The following is a 22,921-nucleotide window of genomic DNA, read 5'->3' as shown; positions in this document are numbered from 1 at the left end:
CAGGGAACCCTGTGAAGGCAGAGACAAATAGGAACGTTATGACACTGCTCCCAGCACCTGGGTACACAGGTCCCCAGCAAGGGTCCAGGCCACCCCAGTAACATCCTTAGAATGCCAGAGGTGGCAGGTCCAACTCTCCCCTTCTGAACCATCGTTAGGAGAAACAGAAAGAGGAATCCGGTCTTGGTCTAGAGTCTGAGCGCCAGTTACCTCTCAGCATCTGGAGGTTGTTACTGCCCTGGAGGTTTTCCGGGTGTCCCATATTGCCTGGGTCTCTAGTACCTCCATGAGGGCGGAGAATCTCCTCTGATCTGTTAACTGCAGTGTTTCTAACACCTAGTTCAATTCTGAGCCAGACAGGGGCTAACTTCTTCTGGTCACTTCCCTGCCCTTCCCCCCCCCCAAACTCCAAGTTCCCTTCAAGGACAAGTCCGGGAGGGAATGGCTAGTGGACAAAGCCCGGGATAAAGTTAGAGAATTTCCGGCTTTGCTAGGCGGCTTCCCTCTGTTAGAAAAGCAGCGGGTGAGCTGCAGGGTGGCCTCTGGCAGACACCCTGCCCTGGACCACAGGGCCTTCACCCTCGAAGAAAAGCCTCCCAAACTGCGTGAGTCTTCCCGCTGCAGTTACAGAGCCGGAGCTTGTGGGCGGGACGTCTAGTGGCCTCCAGCCCGCGGAGCGCAGCGGAGACGCGGAGCGCCCCCTGGTGGCCGCCCGGCCGCACTGTTCCGGGACGGCCGGGGCGGCAGCGGCGGCGGAAGGGGCGGTGCTGAGCGTGCGGGGCGGTGCGGCCATGGCGGAGCCGGTGCGGGAGGAGCTCTCGGCCCTGGCAGCGATTTTCTGCGGGCCGGACGAGTGGGAAGTGCTGAGTCTCTCAGGTGACTACTTCCGCGCCAGAGGGACCCGGGCTCCCCACCCACCCCGACTGGGCTCATCTCCCCGAGCCCACACTTGGGGGCCGCGGTAGTTGAATGATGGAATGACAGGCGCCGGGACTGGGCGTGTGTGGGAGCAGGCGGGAGAGTGCGGCGACCCTTAAAACGTGAATAGCGTAGCGCCCCTTCCGCTGCTCTGCAGTCAGCCGAGAACGTAACGCGCAGGCTCGTGCAGCCCGTCGGCCGGTCCCTGCTGCCCGCGCCCCTTCATCCACTGGCCCGTTTCACCGCCACTCGCCGGCTCCCACCTCCTTTCGCCCCTGCCCCCAATTCCTTGATTTCCCTCCATTCTCCCGTCCCTCCCCCACTCGCCTCTACACCCCCTCAAACATACTCTCCCCCCCAACCCCCGTTGCACCCGGTAATTGGCCTGATCACTCCTCAACTAGCTGAGGGCTACCAGCTGCGCCCTCCTGGACAGCGTCCCCCCAGGCTTTCCCTGGGTATTCTGAACTTATTCTTCAGATCTCATCTTAAAAAGACGTCTCTCCCGACACCCCTAGTTTAAAGCCAACTTCCCCATCAGGGCACCCGCTGAAGTTAAACTAAATGGGTATTTGGTTGTCTCAAGTTGCAAGAAGGCAGGACCCTGTCTGTTTTGTAACCACAAAACTGCAGGCCCCTAGGTCAGTGCCAGGCACATGGTAGGTATTCATAGTAAGTTATTGTTGAATGAATTTTTGAATTCAACCAGCGCTCAGTCAGAACTCTCTCAGTTAGATTGTTTTTCTTCAGCTTTTTCTAGTTCGCTTAAAGGTGGTTATCAATTACAGGCTCTTGGGGCGCATTAATTGTTGCGCTCACATTTGAGTCCCTGAAAACGCAAGGTTTCAAAGACACTGTTCCCCAGAACTTACAGTCTAGAACGGTTTTTCTGGCTTTATTTTCATGATAGCGAAAACTTACTCTCTGTACCTGTCTGTAGCTTCTGTTAAGTAAAAAACAAAACTTCAGTTTATGAAAAAGTGCAGTGATGCAGATGATTTTCACTTTTCACTTAGCTTTCAAATACATTATGTAAATTTTTTGGCAGGAGATTTAAACTTCTGTCATGTTTCAGCTGTTATTAAAATTGTCTTTCTGACCATAAATTGATTGACCTTTAAGAAGGTAGTCTAAAATGTCTGGGTGTTATGAGAAAGCTATCAAGGGTTAGGGTTTATTCCTCGTGTCCATGTGATGTGTTATTCACCTGCGGAACAGCGATGGCCTCCTTTTCCTTTTTTTCTCTTGATCACCAGTCTGCACACGTTCATTTAGTACTGACGTGTTCTGGGCACTGTGAACCAATTTATGTGGTGAAGCTGCTTGCTTTTTGATGCTTAGCCTGTCTTGCAGCTTTCTGAAACAACGTTTAAAATCCTTATGAGAAGGTATACTCACTTTTAGTGTTGTTTTTTTTTTGTCACCTATCTTATGATTGGATAGCATTTGTTATTCTTTATCATCTTACTTGCTGTCTTTACTACTCTCTTTATTGATAATTACTTCATTACTTCTACTTGAGGCAGGCCATTTGAGGATATCATTAGTTTTCTTTAATCCCTTTATTATGGCTCAACTGGGAATATCCTGGGAAAATGAACTTATGATTTACCATTACACCTGAAAGAGGATGGATTGATGGTGGTCTCTGTCCTCAGTACATGGTTGAGCATATGACACTGCTGACGGTTCAGAGAAGACCAAAAAAAGTAAGCAGAGAAAGAACGGAGGCAATTTTTTGATACAAAGAACACTGTGGACCCTTTATCTGCTGTTAAATTGAGCATGACTTCAAGCCATGCCTCCTAATTAATTTAATTCAGTGTTCTGGCATCAGTAAGTAATTGAATTATAAAAGAATTCAGTGTAACAACTTAGGACATTTTGTTGCTGAAAGGTTCATTGGAGAATAAAACAATTCAGTGGTTGAAATAGGAATGTTTGATGTTCACAAGGGGGAATTAAGGGTAAGTAAGAACTTCTTTATAATAGACCACAGTAAACATCCAGTGGGCTGCTGGCTACCACTCTGGTGGTCACTGTCAGCTTGGATTGGAGGATATAAGCTTAACACCAGAACATTCTGAATACCATCAATTCGTTCCTGGCCTTCCGCTCAAATAAGCTTCTCTTTGTTGCCCCTGAAATCAGGTTAACATTGGTAGGATTGCGCTTCCGGTAGAAGGTAGCCCAGGAAGGCTCAGGCTGCCAACCCAGGGGTCATCTAGTAAGGCCATAAGATTGGAGAGTCTGAATAATTGCATTCTTTTGGCTGGACTAATTTGTGCTGAGAATTTCAGGGGACTTACGTACACTGTGGCCTCTTTGTGGTGGTTGTAGTAAGTTCATTGTAAGAGGCATCAGCTGTAGCTTTCTCTTCCGGGTGTGAATTCTGAGAGCTCTGACACCGGTCCACTAGGGCGTGCCATGGGGAGACCAAGTCGGGGGCATTCTGCTGCTGCCTGCGCAGTGCTGCCGGGAGCTAGCTCACGAGATCCCACCCATGACAAGGTCAGGAGGAGAAAACCTCACCGCCAAGGCGGATCAGGTTTTCAGGGATTCCGAAAAGCTGCCCCCGGCGCTCACCTTAAAGATGAATATCTGTCTTTCTGATGCTTGCTTCAATAGACTACTCCCTAATTTCTGTGACACAGGCAGAAGGCCTTTCCCGATCTCTTCCCAAATAAGAATCAATTTAGAACTTTAATCAATAAGTTTTCCAGGTGGTGGTACTTTATGAAATTATCCAGGATGAAAGGAGTGTTTTAATTTAAACTCCTTTGCTGGTATTTTAGTTTGTTTGGCAAATGTGTCTATGCCCTTGGTACTAATATGCATGACTGCTCATAATACCTTAGTCATAAAACAGCATAAAGAACCTGATCATATAAAGGCCCTAATAGACATAGAGCCTTTTTGGGGGGTGAAGGAGTCCTATTAGAAAACATAAGAAAAATTATTCTAAAGGTAGTTATTGGGTTGACGTTTGCTTGCTGTGTTTTGTTTGCTGTGTTTTTGCTTTTAATGTGCTAAGGTTGTGCTGTGGAAACCATTGTTGATATAGTTATAGATCTAGAAAAATAAGAGCTTAGCCCTAGTGTGGTAATAATGAAACGGTTGTTAATTATTAGCCAGGAGTGCTAGGCAGAGGCTGCCTCACCAAAGTCACAGAGTCAGTGTGGGGTAAACTTCTTAGATAAACTCAACTGACAACTTCTACAGAAGGATTAATTTTTGTGTTAACAAGGATATACTTCTACTCTGTACTGTTGCCCTATGAAGACTGCTTACCTTTCAGTTAAGGTCACCACAGAAACGGAAAATAGGTTTACATTCACCTGACCCACATAAAATGTTAATGGGCCCCAAGGCCAAAGATAATGTGCTAAGATTTACTATAGAATCAGAAAGCAGAAAACATCCTGCTCTTCCTAAAAAACAAACTGATGTAATACTAATCCTGTGTAAGCATGAGTAAGCATCTTGTACCTTGGAAATGTTCTGACTGAGGGTATAAAAACTGTTGTCAAAAAGCAGAACACAGACTTGGCCCTATCAAGGCTGGTCTCATGTGTCTTCTCTCTCTCTCTCTCACTGACACCGTTCATCCTGAGGGTACCCCCTCGATCCTGCCGAGGCTGGACCCCGGCACAGTGCAGTCAGACAAAGTGCCAGGTTTAATGGGGTCGCCTGCCATATACCTGATACTTTAAACGCATCTTATTTGATGAGAGGTATTCTGTTTTTTTGTTTCAAGATTTTTTATTTTTAGCTTATTTTTCAAGAAGTATTTACGCATATGTACATAATCTCTTGTATATCTGAGAGAACAAATGGTAGAGAAGAAGGGGCAATTTGAACAACTTTATTCAAAAGAAAGATAGGTAATCTTAAGCTGTGATTAAGCAAATGAAATTGGCAAGGAATTATTCTCAGATACTGGGAAAACAGTGGCAGAGAATCCTGAAAGACATTTAAAAGATATGTCAGTGAAATATAAGGTAAGTTAGAACACTAACATCTTTTTTTCATGGAAGCTAGACAAATCTAGGCTTTCCTGGTGGCTCAGTTGGTAAAGAATCTGCCTGCAATGCGGGAGACCTTGATTCAGTCCCTGGGTTGAGAAGATCCCCTGGAGGAGGGAATGGCAACCCATTCCAGTATTCTTGCCTGGAGAATCCCCGTGGACGGAGCAGCCTGGCAGGCTCCATGGGGTCGCAAAGAGTTGGACGCGATTGAGTGACTAAGCACACAGCACAGACACATCTAAAGGAGGAAACGTTGTTAAATCTGCCAGGCTTGTCATTAGTCCCGATGAGGGGTGCTCTTTATTTTAGAGAAGATAATAGATGCTCAGGCTGATTTAGTAACCACTAGGGTTACTTGCAGTAACCTTGCAGTACATCATGCTCCTTAATAGACATGAGTTGCTGCAACAGGAAAAGAGTTCTTAGCGAGCAGGGATAACACTTGTCCAGATAAAGAGAGCAAGATGAGCACCCAGAGCAAAGAATCAGGTGTGGTCCAGCTTAGGTTCAGAATAGTTCTGAAGGGTAATGTGTGTGCCTGGCCGTGTGGGTACCTGTGAAGTAGGTGAGACTGGGGATGTTACAAATCTTCATTTTCTTGATGAGGTAATCAGAGGTCACAGAGTATATTACCATAGTCAGTGCTCACTGTACATTGAATTGTGTTTCTGGAAATCATCTTACAGATAAGCATGTTGTAAAGGGGAGGTGTGTGAGACTCAATATCATAGGATATGTTTGCATGGTAGCTTCAGAGTAAATTTCTGTATTCTGCTAACACTAATGTTCAGACTGCATTGGACCTTCCTGCAAAATGAATCATTACTGTCACCCATTGACCCCTCTAAATCTGCTCAGCTCTGTTTCCTGCTGATTGTTGGTACTGAGGTCACCTCTAAAACCAATTCAGCCCTGAACTTCACTTCTAAAGGAGGGATTGCCACTTTGATCTTCACTTATTCTTAGTTTTTTTTTTTTCCTTGTAACTACCTTTTAAAATATATAACAATCCAGCTGCAGCACTGGTGGATGCATACTTGTGGGGAGGCGTCCGGGAGCAAGAGGGAAAAAAAATCCTGTACGATGAAGTAAGAGAGGCTGTTGGGGACTTTTTGGTGGTTTTCTGAACAAGTCTTACCCTGAGGACATGTAAATACTGCAAAGAAAAAAAAAAAAAAGCAAGTATTGGGAAAGCCAATTGTATGTGGTATATAAATGATTTCTTCAGTTCAGTTCAGTCGCTCAGTCGTGTCTGACTCTGCACTGCAGCACTCCAGGCTTCCCTGTCCATCACCAACTCCTGGAGCTTGCTCAAGCTCATGTCCTTCGAGTCGGTGATGCCATGATTCAATGATACAGTGATTGCAATGATGCAATCATGATGCAATGATTTCTTAATAGGCACTAAATGAATCTTGAAGAATTCATTCTCTTAAATTTGTTTACATTTTCCACTGTCTTCTGTTATTGTACAGCATTTATTGAATTTCTGTTGTGTGTGTGTCGGGTGAATTCTTAAAAATAATGGTATGGAATTTGGGGTTTATTTCAGTTTCTCTAGTTTCTCTAGATTTCTCTAAAATCTAGAAATTTATTGAATTTCTGTTGTTTGGAGTGTAGTTAGCATAATTTCTTTCATATACTTGTAAGGAAGAATAAGGTTTGAAACCCCTATTTTGGTTATGAAGTTGATACACTTATTTTAAGGCATAAAGACTTATTAAAAAAAAATCCAAACTAGGGAATAGATATGTGAACTTTAACCAGAGGCAAGACTTAAATCTTTTGCTAGGATCTTTAGGTGAAAATAGTCTTGGAACTTATGAAAATTATAGATTCCTAGGGCAGGCATAAGTTTTGTGTGGCATAGATGTTTATTGAGAATGATGAGTTTGTGAGTTGAACTTAATAACTAGAGTGTCTTGGTGCCAGGGAAGGCCAGAAGTTAACAGTAAGATATAGAACACCATTATTTTTCTGTTAATCACTCTGTTTCTAAGCTGTTCAATAAACGTAAAGTAGATAGGAACAACCTTGTTTTCTTCTTTATGGAAAAATAACCCAAATCAGACTGACAGTATATGTGATTACATGAAAATTTCTGAGGCAAAAAGAGCCAGTTTAATTGCATGTACAAACCAAGGCAGATGAGAAAGGAAGGGTAATATACATGCTTCTAGAGTTTTAGGGAGAAAATTAGTTTTTAAAAGAATGAACAATTTTACTGCTGCATTAAATATCAGCAGTATTGGGGTATGTCATTGGGATTTTCATTTTCTTACAGAGATAGCATCATTTTGTGTAATTTCAGTTTGCAACTCCTGTGTGTGTGTGTGTGTGTGTGTGGAAGGAGTCACAGAGAAAACCAAGTAGGAAGGTTGTTAGTCCTTTAATTCTTGATAGAATTAAAGTAGTTTTCCTTCTAAACATAACTAATAATTTCACAATTTCCAAAGCTAAAGTCAGGATTTTCTCTCATTGCTTTTCTATTTGCTGACTTGTTTAGTTGCTAAGTTGTGTCCAACTCTTTTGTAACCCCATGGATTGTAGCCCGCCAGGCTCCTCTGTCTATGGAATTCTCCAGGCAAGAATAATTGACACAGAGAATAGACTTATGGACATGGGGATGGACGAGGGAGCTTGGGAGGAAGGAGAGGGTAGGATGTATGGAGACAGTAACATGGAAACTTAGGTTACCGTGTGTAAGATAGATAGCCAATGGGAATTTGCTGTATTCTCAGGGAACTCAATCCGGGGCTCTGTAACAACCTAGAGGGGTGAGATGGGGAGGAAGGTGGGAGGGAGGGGACGTATGTATACTTAAGGCTGATGCATGTTGATGTTTGTCAGAAATCAGTACAGTTCTGTAAAGCAATTATCCTTCAATTAAAAAAAAAGTATTTTCAATAGATGAATTAATAAAAAAAGAATACTTGAGTCAGTTTCCATTTACTCCTCCAAAGGATCTTCCCAACTCAGGGATCAAACCTGAATCTCTTATGTTTCCTGTGACTATTTGTTAAATGATGAATGAAGAGCTTTAAAAATTATGTCTCCCCCTTGAGAGGGAAAGTGGACCCTCTAGATGATTTCTGAAGGGTTTATTTAGTCTAGTGGTTACACGTTGTCTGTTGGTCTATTTATAATACCCATTTTACCAAGTGAAATGTAATGATCTTACTGATATCCAGGGAGCCTACTTTAATAGTAAATTTTTTTTTTTTTCTTTTTTTAAAGGAGAAGTAACAGGATAGAAGAAAGAAAGATTTTGAGAATCTGGTGATGCATTTTAGGGGAATGCACTAAGTTGTTTGGACAATTTTTCTTTATGCAGCCACGTTTTTCTTATGTAATACAAATTTAAGTTATATCATTTTACTATGATCTTTATAATGGTTACTGCCTGGGTTTTGGGGTAGTGTCCTAAAACAGCAGTGCTTTGCCTCTGATACTGAAGATTCTACTAAAGAAAAATCTTGTGTAATGAATATGTTTGGTCCCGTATAAATCCATGTCTATAACCATGGCTTCTGAATAAATGGAATCAGATGGCTAGAGAGCCATTTTAATGTTCTGTTCAGTTCTTTAAAATGGGGATACATTCAGGTTTCCATTGTCAAGGCTGTTGAGTAGCAATCCAGGTATGAAAATGAGAATGATCTGACTGCCTGTCTTGTGAAGGAGAATGAAACAAGGGCCGTGGAGATAGAAGTAGGGTAGACAAGGCAAGTTAACTTCAAAGAGCCTCCTTGGCACCCAGTTCTGTTCTACTCTTCTCTTCTGATCTGTGTGCTTCTGCCCCCTGCAGAATGAATCAGCCTGACGTTTTATCAACTTGTGAAAAGTGGGGTGAAGTGGTGTGGAACACATCAGAGGGGTGAAGTGGAGCAAATCTGAAAGAGAGCAGAGCGTTTCATCTTGTATCCTGTGTGTACTTTCCCCTTTCCCCCTCCTCGTGGAGCCAGAAAACTGCTGAACTGATGGCTGCCCCATTTTAGTTCCTCTCGCTGCCTTCATGTTGCACTGATAATACATTTGAAGTGAGAAAGAGCGGGTCCAGGCAGTGACTGTGTATGCCTAGTGGTGGTATTCTCTGCACCCTTACAACCACCACATGGGATCCAGTATTTGCTTCTGCTTGGAGTCACTGCACCATGATTTTCATTGGATTTAGTGTATAGCTTTTAAGCTAATTCCTGATTTTATAAATACACAATACTATTTCTTTGAAGGTTCATGTGAGTTTATTAGGAATTTCCAGAATTATCAACTAAGTCTGGGTAGAAAAAAAAAAATCATATAAGGAGAAACCTTTCTGGTGACCTTAATAAAAAGAGGATAATAGCAATTGTAAATGCCAGTGAAATCCTGGGTGCTGGTTGAGCATGATTCTATGACTGTATATATATATATATATATATATGGCTGAAAGAAAACACCTGTAAATCATGGCTTTCTTAGTGTGATAAAATAACTTAATTTTCACATGAAAAATAAAATTGACATCTGAAACCAAAATTTTCTCTTGTTAGTGTTCCATTCAAATTGAATTAGGTACAACTAATCATTATTTTTGGATGCTTTCCAGAGACAGATGGGGCTGTGTTCAGAATTCTCACAAAAGCTGAAGGATTTACAGATACGGATATACCCTTGCAGTTGGTGTTCTACTTACCGCTAAGTTACCCATCCTGTCTACCTGGTATTGTGGTGAACTCCAAGGACTTGACCAGGGCCCAGTGTGAAATCGTGAAGGAGAAGTTACTGGAGCAAGCAGAGACCCTTTTGTCGGAACCTATGGTTCATGAACTGGTTCTTTGGATTCAGCAAAACCTCAGGCACATCCTCAAGCGCCCAGAAGCAGGAGGTGGCAGTGAAAAGTGCTCTTCTGCGGCAAGCGTGACTGTGGATGATGGGTAGTGGATGACTCTTTTGCATTTAGATCACATGAGATCGAAGACTAAATATGTCAAAACTGTGGAGAAGTGGGTTTCTGATTTAAGGCTGACAGGAAGACTGATGTTCATGGGTAAAATCATACTGATTTTACTGCAGGGAGACAGAAATGACATCAAGGTGCCAAAAAGTTTGATGTTGAATGTGAATTTGGCTCTTTTCTGCTAAAATGGTGTTTTATAACAATGGGGCAGATGAATCATTAAGATGTTTCTGCGTGCACTCTTACCATGTTAATAGATCTTTATTTTCTTTTTTAAAGACTATCTGTAACTTCTAATTACAACTACAGACTTATAAAGCTTGAAGAATAAGTAGAAGATTATGTTTTAAAAGTCATGCCACTTAATGACAGTGATAGGTTATTAAAAAAGAAATCTCTATGGTACACCAATGTTTGTTTCTGTAATTAGCTTTGAGCCTAAACTTTATAAATTTGCACTAATTTTGTGCCTATTTATATTTCTTTCCTTGGTTAAGCACACAGCATGTATGTATTTGTGGGTAAGCCTGCAAACTTTTAATTTGGCAGTTAAAGATATGTTCTGATGCTTGAATTTGGTATCTGTAGTACCTGGAAAGAGGAGCTGGTACCTTTTAACCAGGATTTAGTATGAGTGGAAGTAGAATCATTCGGGCTGTCAGCTTGTCATCTCCTCCCTAACTTTTGCTTTCCACCTGACTTGTCTCAGCAGCTGCTTTCAAAATCATCATCTTCTTCAGATTTTTCAAGTTCTCATTCTATACACATCTAACCTGCTTTATGTGGGACCAGACAAGGAAAACTGCTTATTATATGTTAGATCTTAAAAGAGCTACAAATCACTTAATAGGTTTTATACTTTCAAGTGGGTTGGGTTAAGAATAATTACAGTAGAATTTATTTAAAACAGATTTATCTTTCATAACTTACTGTCTTAAAGATATGTGGGGTTATTACAAATTTGTACGATTACATAGCTTTTTCATGATGGATTCTTAACACAAAACTTGGTAATTAATAACCTCAGTTAACCAGAGTAGTGCTAGGTTATAGTGTATAGGTATAACACATTTTCAGATTTAGTACAGATCTTGGGTTGGGGTCTGACCAAGGAACCACATATTTTAAGGTGATGTATAGTATATCTTGGAGAAGGAAATGGCAACCCATTGCAGTATTCTTGACTGGAGAATTCCTTGGACAGAGGATCCTGGCAGGCTACAGTCCATGGGGTTGCACAGAGTCAGACATGACTGAGCAACTATCACTGACTCACTCATAGCATATCTATAAAGCTGGACTCTCTTGGGTAAAATACTGGCTGACTAAATGAATGCTCATCATTTCTTTGCTCATGTTTCCCCAAAGGGCTCAGGTTTTTCTTTAAGCCAGCTCAGGCATATTAGGCTAAGTGCAGCTGTTTTGCAGATGTTTTTACTCTGGTTGGATCCATCAATTAATGAATATATATTTATGGCTGCTGCTAAGTCACTTCAGTCGTGTCCAACTCTGTGCGACCCCATAGATGTCAGCCCACCAGGCTCCCCCGTCCCTGGGATTCTCCAGGCAAGAACACTGGAGTGGGTTGCCATTTCCTTCTCCAGTGTGTGAAAGTGAAAAGTGAAAGTGAAGTCTCTCGGTTGTGTCCAACTCTTAGCGACCCCATGGACTGCAGCCTACCAAGCTCCTCCATCTATGGGATTTTCCAGGCAAGAGTACTGGAGTGAGGTGCCATTGCCTTCTCCAAAACATATGGCTAGACCTGTGCTAATGCAGAGAACTTTTAAAAATAGTTCTTTCTTTTTTATTAACTTTCCCTCATATGCCATTTAATGTAAATATCTCTGTTAAATTTTTTAAGATTGTTTATCAGGATTGAGAATTACAGGTGCATATTTATGGATTCCATCAATTTGGAAAGTTTGGTACTGTGTGCCTGTTCACGTCAGTCTGACTTTGAAGTAGTATAGTACTGTGATAATGACAGTAGCTGGTGCTGTATTAAGTGCTGTTGCCAGGCACTCCTCTGAGTGCTTCGCACATATTAGCTCATTTAACCATCACAGCTTCCCCATAAGGTAGCTGTTAAGAGCAAGCATTTTATGGAGTAAGTTACTGAGGCACAGAGGGTTTAGGTAACTAACCCCACAATCAGCTCTAGTAGGCTGACTAGTCTAGATTTAAGCCTGTGTAGTTGGATTAGAACCTTCTTTACTCCAGCATTCACCAGAATGTTATGCTTCCAAGTACGTAAAAACACTGCATAACTCTCTTACTGCTTGATTCAGAAAGCGAGTAGTCTGTCAGCATGCAAACAGGCCAGCAGATTATTTCTCCTGTAAAAGTAAGACTTTGAGATTCAGAGTCAGATATGTATTTAACATACTGTTTTATCATTTAGGAGTACCTGATTCTTCAGAAAACCTGCAAAGTGGATGTGGACTCAAGTGGAAAGAAATGCAAAGAGAAAATGATTAGTGTACTGTTTGAAACAAAAGTACAGACAGAACACAAAAGGTATAATTTAGTACTATTGCAGATGGAAAAGCAACTGAATCAATAATTATACTCTGACAAATTTAGGCATATTCATGAGTTTCTCTTGTATAATGCAGGTTTCTGGCATTTGAAGTCAAAGAGTATTCGTCATTGGATGAGTTACAAAAGGAATTTGAAACTACAGGACTTAAGAAGCTTTTCTCTGAATTTGTACTTAGGCTGGTAAAATGAAGTTGAAGACAGGAATCTTTTAGAGAAACTACAGTGGTTTTTTTTTGTTTTCTTTTTTCATTGGATTTTGAGAGTGGCTAATTGAAACTCATAAGGGAACAATTTGAGAGTTTCTCTGAAGCAGAATGACAGACACCATCATAACTTCAGGACAAAAGCTAATTCTGCTTATGGAATATTAAACAGTAAAAATACCCATGTATCCTAATTTTGCCAGTAGAAGCTGGGTTCAGTAGATGGAATGTTATTTGAGAGATAAATATAAAAAGATGGTTGTAAATGAGCCCTTGTGTTTATACAGAGGATTTGTTTGGAACTGTGCAATTTTCTGGCTAATTTTCTTGTAATTAAATGAATTTTTAAAAAGAGATTTGTTTTCATGTTTACTTTTTTCATGTTTACATTTTTAGCATTTGATAATGATTTTCCCTCATTCAGCTTATTATGTCTAATGTTTTAAGTTGAATGTTAAGAAAAATATAACACTGATTTCTTTGTGGAATTGAATAAATGGTTAGTTTAAATACAAACCAAAGAAGTTCTATAGAACTTGATTTACAATTGCTTTCTTTGGGGTCCCAGAATAGCATGGTGCTTACTAGTTATAGGACTGAAGAGTCAATTTAAAAGAAAATTCTTTTTTGAAAAATTTACATTCTAGTTTTACAAGGGAAGAAATGTTTTACACAAAATGAACTTGACTTACCAGAGGGAGGAAATTATATGGAGATACTGTTTTTAATTTCTGATGGAAAATTTGGTAAAGTCTGATAATCTCAAAATGTATTTGATATGATATAAGGAGAGCAGGAATAAAATAAAAGCTTGTGTTAAAATCTGTTCCAAAAGTATAGACAGGCATTTATGTTTACGGAAGGATATTTGTGTTTATGAATCCACCTGTGCTTTGAAATAAGGGGCCAAGTGATGGAAGAAAACTCTCTCACTGTAATCTGCAGTGATGTCATTATAAATTATAACTGGTGGGAGAGAAAATTAAGGAGACATGGCACGCCCAGTAGTGCTTCTTGAGCATGCTGCTCTGACTGTGGTGGTTCAGTCTGATCGCCTCGTTTTCAGATACCCTTGTAATTAAATTAGACCTACCTGTTGATCATTCTATGGGGCTGCTTTAATGAGGGGATTTGGGGTTCATTGTATCTCATTCTAGGGTGTTGGTGATGTTTTTCTTGGATAACTGGTAAATGTGGTTAGGTTGTTCTGTGGGAGGTTAGTATTCTCAGAGTTCAGAAACTTCTCGGAGTCTGTTCCCACTGCTGCACTATTGAGGGTGTTGTAATCGATCCTAGAACTGCTCAAATGGTACTGCCTGGACCAGAGCTAAGATTACTGACAGGTACTGTCTGTGGTCTGTTGGAGTTCAGAATCACTCTACCGCTGTTTCCCCTGAAACCACTGCCAACAAATATCACGGTGCTGGGACCTGTGCTACCACTGACTTCCCAGCAGTGCTTCCTATTGACCAAACCTGACAGGAATCCAGTTGTCAAAAAGGAGTCTGGGAAATGTAGTCTGCATGTCCTAACCCCAGGAGAACAGAGCAGAATATAGGAGGGTGGGTGTGCCTATGTGAAGTGAGGGGAGAGGGAGCTGAGTACCTATGGCAAGTAAGTTCCATCAGTTACTATTATTAGTGTGTGCATGTGTGTGTGTGTGCACGCGCATGTGTGTTCAGTGTCTGACCCTTTGTGACCCCTTGGACTGCAGCCCACCAGGCTTCTCTGTCCATGGGATTCTCCAGGCAAGAAGAGCGGAGTGGGTAACCGTTTCTTCCTCCAGGGGATCTTCCTGACCCAGGGATGGAACCTGTGTCTCCTGTGTTGGCAGGTGGGTTCTTTACCACTGAGCCACCTGGGAAGTGCCTACTGTTGTTCTTAGAGGTGTTACTTATTCTGGTTGAATCACCTGGATGATTAAACGGTCAAGTGCACTACCACCACCATTTTTCATCTAGCTTGATAGGGAGAGGGGGAAGAAAAAATAGTTAATATACACAGAAATAGACAGAACAAACAATAGACTAGGTTTGCTTGAGTACTTGTTTCTATAACTGGGCATGAAGTTGTAGTTGCTATTTATAACCTCTTCCTGACTCCATTTTTTTTTTTTTTTTTTTGCTCCTGGCCAGCATGCTAGCTGGTCCAGGCTCTTTACCTAGTAAGGTAGCTGAATCTTAATTCTGATAGGTCTGAGTCCTTAGGGGTTGGTTGTGTATTAACTTTTACTGTTAAATAAGAGCACATTAAGAGGCAACCCAGATAATCCCCTGGGCTCTTGACATAGTTCATACTGACCCCGCTGTGTGGCAGTAGACCAATTTCCCTGTAATAATATGGATCAACAACCCCAGCCCTTATAGGGACCTTTTTCCTGCCCATTTGTAGGGATGGGAATAAAAAATTCTGTGAGTGGATTATTAAACATAATAATGAGAAAAATCCATCCTATTTTTTATTCCATAATTCCTCAAGCTGTGTATTCTGGCAGTGGGAGAAATAACATCATATTAATATGTATCAGTAGGTCGTCATATTACTCTATCAATCCAGCCACTTCTGGGTGATTTGGTCATAGAAAGTCCTATGAATTTCATAGTTGTGAGCCCTTTCTGAAATGAATTTCTCACTTAGAATTTATGTTGTGAGAGATAACCATGTCGGTAAGATTATGGTTGGTAGTCTTACAGCAAGAGTCTTAGGATTCATATCCAGAATAAATATTTTCTTGAGGACAATTGCTGGCCCTTCCACTAGAGAAGGGATCCAGTATGATTAGTCACCAGATGGCTGGTGTCTCTCAGGACTGGTCTCTGTTCTTAGCAGGTTAGGTACTCAGCAGTGACAATAGTAAGATTAGTATTGGTGAGAAGAATTTCATGTTGCTGAGTCCGTATATGGGGTTTCCCTGGTTGCTCAGCTGGTCAAGAATCCTGCAATGCAGGAGACCCTGATTCGATTCCTGGGTAGGGAAGATCCCCTGGAGAAGGAATAGGTTCACTACTCCAGTATTCTTGGGCTTCCCTGGTGGCTCAAGACGGTTAAGAATTTGCCTGCAATGTGTGAGACTTGGGTTCGATCCCTAGGTTGATAACCTCTATCCCTGCTGCCATAGTTACTTGGTACACGAGCCCAGTGAGCAAGCACTGGGATGCTAGGGAAAGAGGATGACTGACATCCAGAGGATGAGTCATCCTGTCCACTTAATCAAGGAAGACGTTCACCACAGTGGTTGCCCTACGAACATAACATGGGACACTACTAGCTTCAAATTTTGTTCTCATCCTGAGAGGTCCATTCACATACTCCCTCCCCAGATTTCCTTGTCATTGGCCTTCTGATCTTAGTCTTTCAAAGTCCCTGACTACCTGACCAATCCATTAGCCCCTTGCCCATGAAACACTGTAGATCTACACCTGTGGACATCTCTTTTCCTAGTTACAGTAGACAACCACAAGTACTGTTGAAAATTCTGCCCACTGAGATTTCTCTTCACCAACTTTCAGAGACACACTAGATTGTAGTGGTAATTTCTGAAGCATATTGTGATAGAAAGAACCATCCTCTGAGTTTTTTCCTCCTCACTAAATAAACTGGATATCGCTACAACAGCCTAGGTGTGGACTGAGGAAGAAACAGCTGTGCAGGAGTAGTCACGACAACATCTGAGCCACTTGATCATGCAATTTTTTTGTGCCTTCAGGACCTGCTTGAGCATGATCTTGTACACATCACTTCATTTGTACATGTCCATGATGCTGAAGCTGAAGCTCCAATACTTTGGCCACCTGATAGACGAAGAGCTGACTCATTAGAAAAGACCCTGATGCTGGGAAAGATTGAAGGCAGGAGGAGAAGGGGATGACAGAAGACAAGATGGTTGGATGGCATCACTGACTCAACGGACATGAATTTGGGCAAGCTCTGGGTGTTGGTGAAGGACAGGGAAGCCTGGCATGCTGCAGTCTATGGGGTCGTAAAGAATCAGACAGGACTGAGCAACTGAACAACAGCAACTACAACCTTCTTGATTTCATGGGTGAAATAATACCTCATTGGTAATGAGAAATGCAAAGTAAAATTCCAACAGTATTACTCACCACCCACTAGTAGAGCTAAAATTTAAAAGATGTACTAATAGCAAGAATTAACAAAGAAATGGAGAAATGGCAACACCAATATACTATTGGCAGGAGTATAAACTGACCCAAACGCTTTCAACAAGCAGTTTATCTAGAAAAACTGACAATTCCATAGCTTATAACCCAGTATTTCTACTTCTAGGCATATACCTTAGAGAAATGTGTACATATGTATGAGGTTACCTGTATAAGAATGTTCATAACAATATTATTTTAAGCAGGCCAAAGGAAGCAACCTAAACACCCACCAACATAGAATAAACAAGTAAATTGCAGTATATTCATGCAATGAAATACTACACAGCAAATTAAATGAGTGAACTATAGCCATACAGAGCAACATGGCTCATCTTTAAAAAAGCAACATTAAACAAATTAAGTAAACGCAATAAAATGTATACCATATGATTGTAAAATTTCAAAAGCAAGCAAATGACTTTAAACCATGAATGCATACTCAAGTGCTGAAATTAAAAGATAAGCAAAGAAGTTGGTATAATAAAAGTCAGGATGGCAGTTACTTATAAAGTGAAAAAATGGGGTTGTGGTTGGAAAAAGGGCTTTTTGGGGGTGGGGAATGGCTATATTCTTCCTGAACAGGGTACTGTTTCTCAGACCCTTGGGGTGATGTCTACAATATACATGCACAGTGATAAGTTTGGAGACAGATGTAGGAACCAGATCCTTTTGAGTCTTAAAACCCAGGATGAGCCTTTTTAAAAAACTGCAGTGGGAATTCATTGCACTGGAGACAGGTGTGATATCTGATTTACACTTTAGTAAGATTGTCTGACTGTTACAAAGCAAATGAGCAGTACGAGAGCCAACAGTGGAAGAATGAACGCCAGTTAGGAGCATGTTGCAGTGAGTGGTCCAGCTGAGGGACAATAATGATTTGCTTATGATGGCATCAGAGAAAAGTGGTCAGATATTAGATACATTTTGGAGATAGAGCTGAGCAGACCTTTAAAATATATATATATTTATTTATTTATCTTTGGCTGCATGGGTCTTGGTTGCTGCACGCGGGCTTTCTCTAGCTGTGGTGTGCAGGCTTCTCATTGTGGTGGCTTCTCGTTGCAGAGCACAGGCTTTAGGGTGCATGGGCTCAGTAGCTGCAGCTCCTGGGCTTTAGAGCCTGGGCTCAGTAGTTGTGGCCCACAGGCTTATTGCCTTGTGCCATGTGGGATCTTCCCAGACCAGGGATCGAATCTGTATTTCCTGCTTTGGCAGGTGGATTCTTAATTACTGGACCACCAGGGAAGTCTGAGCTGAGCAGATTTGATGCCAGATTGAATGTAGAAGATGAAGAAGAAAGAAATTAAAGATGATATTTAGGTTTTATTTCTTAGTAGCTGGGTGAACGATGGTATCATTGACTTATGAATTAAGGAAGTCTGAGGAAGGAGTCTATTTGAGATATATTAGAAAGTTGTTATATTTCCTTGACTCTTCTTTGCTGCCATTATACATCTATTGGGGGAAAAAAAGGAATTAAAAAAACAAATTCAACTAGTGTTGGAGGAGGTCATGGAGAGAATGTGAACTGCTGGTTGACCCAAGAGCTGGACTTAGGCAATCACAGGCTCCTCACCTCTCTCCTGTCCTTGGAACATATGTTCTGCCCACGATTTCCACACTAGGAGCCATTCAGTGATGCAGTCTTGAGACAGTAAGATGTGGTTGAGAACTGAACTGAATACGTGACTGGACCTGATTAAGGCATTTATATATATATAAGCTTCTAAAATTCTGGTGAGGTGCAGAGATTTACTCATCTTGTGGCCATCCAACACAAGCCTCATCTGTAAGTTCACTGGCTTATTAAAATAACCACCTACCAATCTGAAGTGGTCTGTCTCTTTCTTGGGTCTCTCTTTGCCCTCCATTTATGGGGGCCAAATTTAGAGCCAACAAGTTGACAAATGGAAATTTTGGCAACAAATGAAATAATTTAAAATATTTTTTCTAAAAGCAGTTTGGATTAAAAAATTGGTTTAATGTCAATAGTTTCGATTGAATAATATCAGTTACTCATTTTTCATCTAGTGATAACTTTGGTGAACCATAGATTGGCTAATTTTTGCAATGTTTGTATGGAACTTTGAGTGTGAGTCTCTTACAACTGTGTTGCTCAAGGGGTGGCTCAGGGACACAATGTCATGCATTGCCCCAAACCCACGGAACTAGAATCTGTAAGTGAACAAGATCCTAAGGTGATCTGCATGAACAGTGAAGTCTGAGAAGCTGTATCCTGTCAATGGGCTTCCCTGGTGGCTCAGTGGTAAAAAATTCGCCTGCCAAGTGGGAGAGATGGGCTCGATCTCTGGGTCAGGAAGATCCCCTGGAGAAGGAAATGGCAACCCACTCCAGTATACTTGTTTGGGAAATCCCATGGACAGAGAAGCCTGGTGGGCTAAAATGCATGGGGTCACAAAAGAGTTGGATACGACTGAGCAACTCAGAGACAACAATCCTGTCAACATATCTATGCTCTTAAGATGCGAGGAGGTTGAGTGTGAAAAGCTGAACAATAGACATCCATGTTATAAGGGACATTCCAGTCCCAGAAAGCTAAAAATATTTTAAAATTCCTAATTACCTTTGTCTATCAAACAATATTTGATCATATATTTCTAGCATTTTTTACATATTCTTAATTTTGTTCTTTGTCTCATAATTAACACTTAACTGAGTAAAGATTGTGTGATAGAAGCTGTACATCCACCTTTCTTTGCATGCCAAATGATCTCCATCTTATCACAACTGTGTTGGCTTTATGAGACCTTTAACACTGTTTTTTGGCCCTTTAATTGCCATTTTCCATTTATTTTTACACCAAAGGGAGACATGTAACATTTAAATAATTGTAAAAATACAACTATAGAAAAAGATGCTGTTTAAATTTTGGAGTTGTCATAAGATAGTTGACTCATTTCTGTCAGTTGAGGCAAAAGTCTGAATTTGGGCAGAAAAATGAATTTGAAATAAAAAAAAAAGTAAAATAGGAGCAAATCCCCCATCCTGTGCAAAAGACAAAAATATCTAAGGGTTGTAAAACTGCCAACGATGTGTGAAAATTATTGAGAAATAACCCTGATAGCTCAGTTGGTAAAGAATCTGCCTGCAATGCAGGAGACCCTGGTTTGATTTCTGGGTTGGGAAAATCCTCTGGAGAAGGGATAGGCTACCCACTCCAGTATTCTTGGGCTTCAGTTGTGGCTCAGCTGGTAAAAAAATCCACCTGCAATGTGGGAGACCTGGGTTCGATCCCTGGGTTGGGAAGATCTCCTGGAGAAGGGAAAGGCTACCCACTCCACTATTCTGGCCTGGAGAATTCCATGGACTGTATAGTCCATGGGGTTGTGAAGAGTTGGATGCGACTTTCACTTTCAAAGAAGTTGGGGAGTGGAGGAGTGGCATCTTTATTTTTGATCAGTTTTTCATTTCAACTAATCTAATGCCTTAGTCAGTTTCCTTTTACCGTTTGGTTTTTGACTAGATTGCTTTTTTCCAGACAACCTGATCACAGATTTCAATTTCTCCAATTTCTTCAGATCACCTGATGCTATATAGTTTTATTCTTTTTTTCTCCTCTTGTACTAGTCAGGGTTCTCCAGAGAAACAGAATAAGATGTATGTTTATTTCTTTTAAGGAATTGGTTCAAGTGATTATAATGACTGGTAAATCCAAAATTTGAAGAGTGGGCCAGCAGTCTCAGGAAGAGACCCTGTTGCAGTTCAAGTCACGGAGCTGTCAGATGGGAGACCCAGGGAAGAGTCCATGCTGCAGTGCAATTTAGGGGCCAAGGCTGGAAGAACGCCCTCTGGCTCAGGGGAGGTCAGCCATTTGTCTGATTCATATTTTCAACTGATTGTAGGAGGTCCACCCAAGTTATGGAGGGCAATCTACCATAAAGTCCACCAGTTTAAATGTAAATTCCATCTCCCAAACACCCTCACAGAAATATCCAGAATAGCGTTTGACCACAATTCTGGGCAATGTGGTCCAACCAAGGTGACACATAAAATTAGCCATCATACTTCTAGAGAATTATCCCATCTGTACTTTTGCTTTTAGAGGTGAGGAATGTGGCTTTCTGTTCCTATCTGCTTAACTCATTGCAATCTCTTCCTATTATGTTTTCACTGCTACAAAACATTAAATATTGATATGAATCTGTGGCAGCATTGATAAGAAAGATACCATTTTCAAAGTAAGTTAACAACTTGACAAACTGTAGTTTACCTTCGCTTGAATGGTCCTGCTTGAGACAGAGCTGGTCACAATAATAGCCCCATAGAAAACTACATTCCTACTAGCCTGGGAGTATAAAAAATGTGAACTCAATGACATATATTGATTTTAGGTAAAAAGTGAACTCATCTGCCTTGGGGCATCTCAAAATGATGTTTGCTCAGTTCTTTGTCGGCAACAGATACACTGAAGTGTTGTTAAGAGGGAATTCTGGAATTGCACTCCTTCCTGTATGAATCTGCTGCATTTCTGATACACCCGATAATGCTGCTTCTCCATCATTAAGAGATGATTGCTGCTGCTGCTGCTAAGTCGCTTCAGTCGTGTCTGACTCTGTGCAACCCCATAGACGGCAGCCCACCAGGCTCCCCTGTCCCTAAGAGATGATTAGCCTCTGATAATCTTTAGCAACAAACTTTTCATGCAATTAAGAGAACTATGTTGTAAAGTGCTAGTGATTTCCCCAAATTCCACACATGTACTTTTTTTTTTTTCCCACTTCTTTGCTTCTTGGGAATTTCATCCATTGCTCTAGATTTCATTATCTCCTCCATGTGGTTGAGTTGGCTTTCCAACTCTGGTACTGATCTCTCTCCTGAACTATAAACACCCATTTTTAACTCTGCCTGACATTACAACTTAGATATTCTGCCAACATCTTAAGTCTAATACAATTAGAACAAACTCATTAACAATTCCACCTTTGTTGTTGTTGATATTGTGATTGAAACTATCACTAGGTTCCCAGGATTTTCCTTTGACTACTCCTTCATGTCCATGCCTCCAGTTAGCTGCCAAATCTAGTTCTCAGTGATTCTTACATCCACTCATCTTTTCCATCTCATGGCCATCATACTTTACTTGTTTTTTTTTTTTCCAGCCGGGACTTCTGAAAGTATCCAGACTAGTCTTCTCACCTCTCTTTCTCCCATCCCATCCTATACATCAATACAGATGATAGTAAGTCATATTAAACTTTTGAGATCAGATGTATGTTATTTTAAATAATTAGTTTATTTTTAAGATGTGTTTTAGAATGTAGACCTTTTTCTTGTTAATTCTGTGAGTTTTAGAAAGGTAATATGGAGAAAATACTCTGTATTACAAAATCCCCATAATGGAGACTGGGGGAGCATCCTGTAATCAAACATTGCTATTTCTTCAGTGAAATGTATGAATATTCACATTAAGTAATATAAATGATAAACTGGTATAAATAAATGGTGTCTCATTGTGCATGTTAAACTTTCATACCCAATGTGTTCAGATCAGACTGGCTTTTGTCTCCAAATGCATTGTTAAAAAAAACCCATATTTTTGATTTTTGCAACTTTTGGATTTTGGAATTGTGGATAAGGATTGGTAGACCTGAATTAGATAAATTTTCAAGTAACCATATCACTCCTATTTTCTACTGGCTTAGTTGTAAACTCTTCACTCTGCTATTTTCAAATGCCTTCTCAATTTGATTACAATCCATTATTTCTGGATGTATCTTCCACTCATCCTCTGTATATTATAGTTTTAAATGTACCTTTATTGTCTGCATTACTAGAGAAAAGGTTTGTGAGGGTAGAACTTTGCTTATTGGAATCTCAGTAAAGATTGAGTTGTATGAAATGAATACAAAGGGTGTTACAGAGAAATTCCAACTATTCCTCTGAGTTCTGGAAAGATTGGTTTGTGTATGTATGAATATATATTTAAAAATTCAAACAAAACAAAATCTATGATTACAGGACCCATGATGTTTAGTATCATAGTTTCTGCTTCAGGGGTCCTCTGAATATCCTATGCCATTTTAAGGGAGATTGCCCACCCAGACCATGGCAAGTCTCAGAGCCTAGAGGAGCACTTTTTTTTCCTGGTGCATTAACAGGCCATTGATT

The 22,921-nt window shown here is 40.8% G+C and overlaps 1 protein-coding gene across 1 annotated transcript; it reads left to right on the top strand.

The window, feature by feature from the left end:
* The first annotated feature begins 765 nt into the window (after window positions 1-765).
* RWDD3 (RWD domain containing 3) lies at window positions 766-12,981 on the top strand. Its single transcript, XM_061121319.1, is given in 4 exon segments — window positions 766-876; window positions 9,535-9,975; window positions 12,287-12,402; window positions 12,501-12,981. Coding segments are annotated over 3 exon segments (603 nt in total). The 5' UTR covers window positions 766-791; the 3' UTR covers window positions 12,364-12,402; window positions 12,501-12,981.
* The last annotated feature ends 9,940 nt before the right edge of the window (window positions 12,982-22,921 follow it).

Source organism: Dama dama, chromosome 20, assembly GCF_033118175.1.
Source record: "Dama dama isolate Ldn47 chromosome 20, ASM3311817v1, whole genome shotgun sequence".
Classification (NCBI taxonomy): Eukaryota; Metazoa; Chordata; class Mammalia; order Artiodactyla; family Cervidae; genus Dama; species Dama dama.
This window is presented reverse-complemented; position numbering and strand designations above follow the sequence as displayed.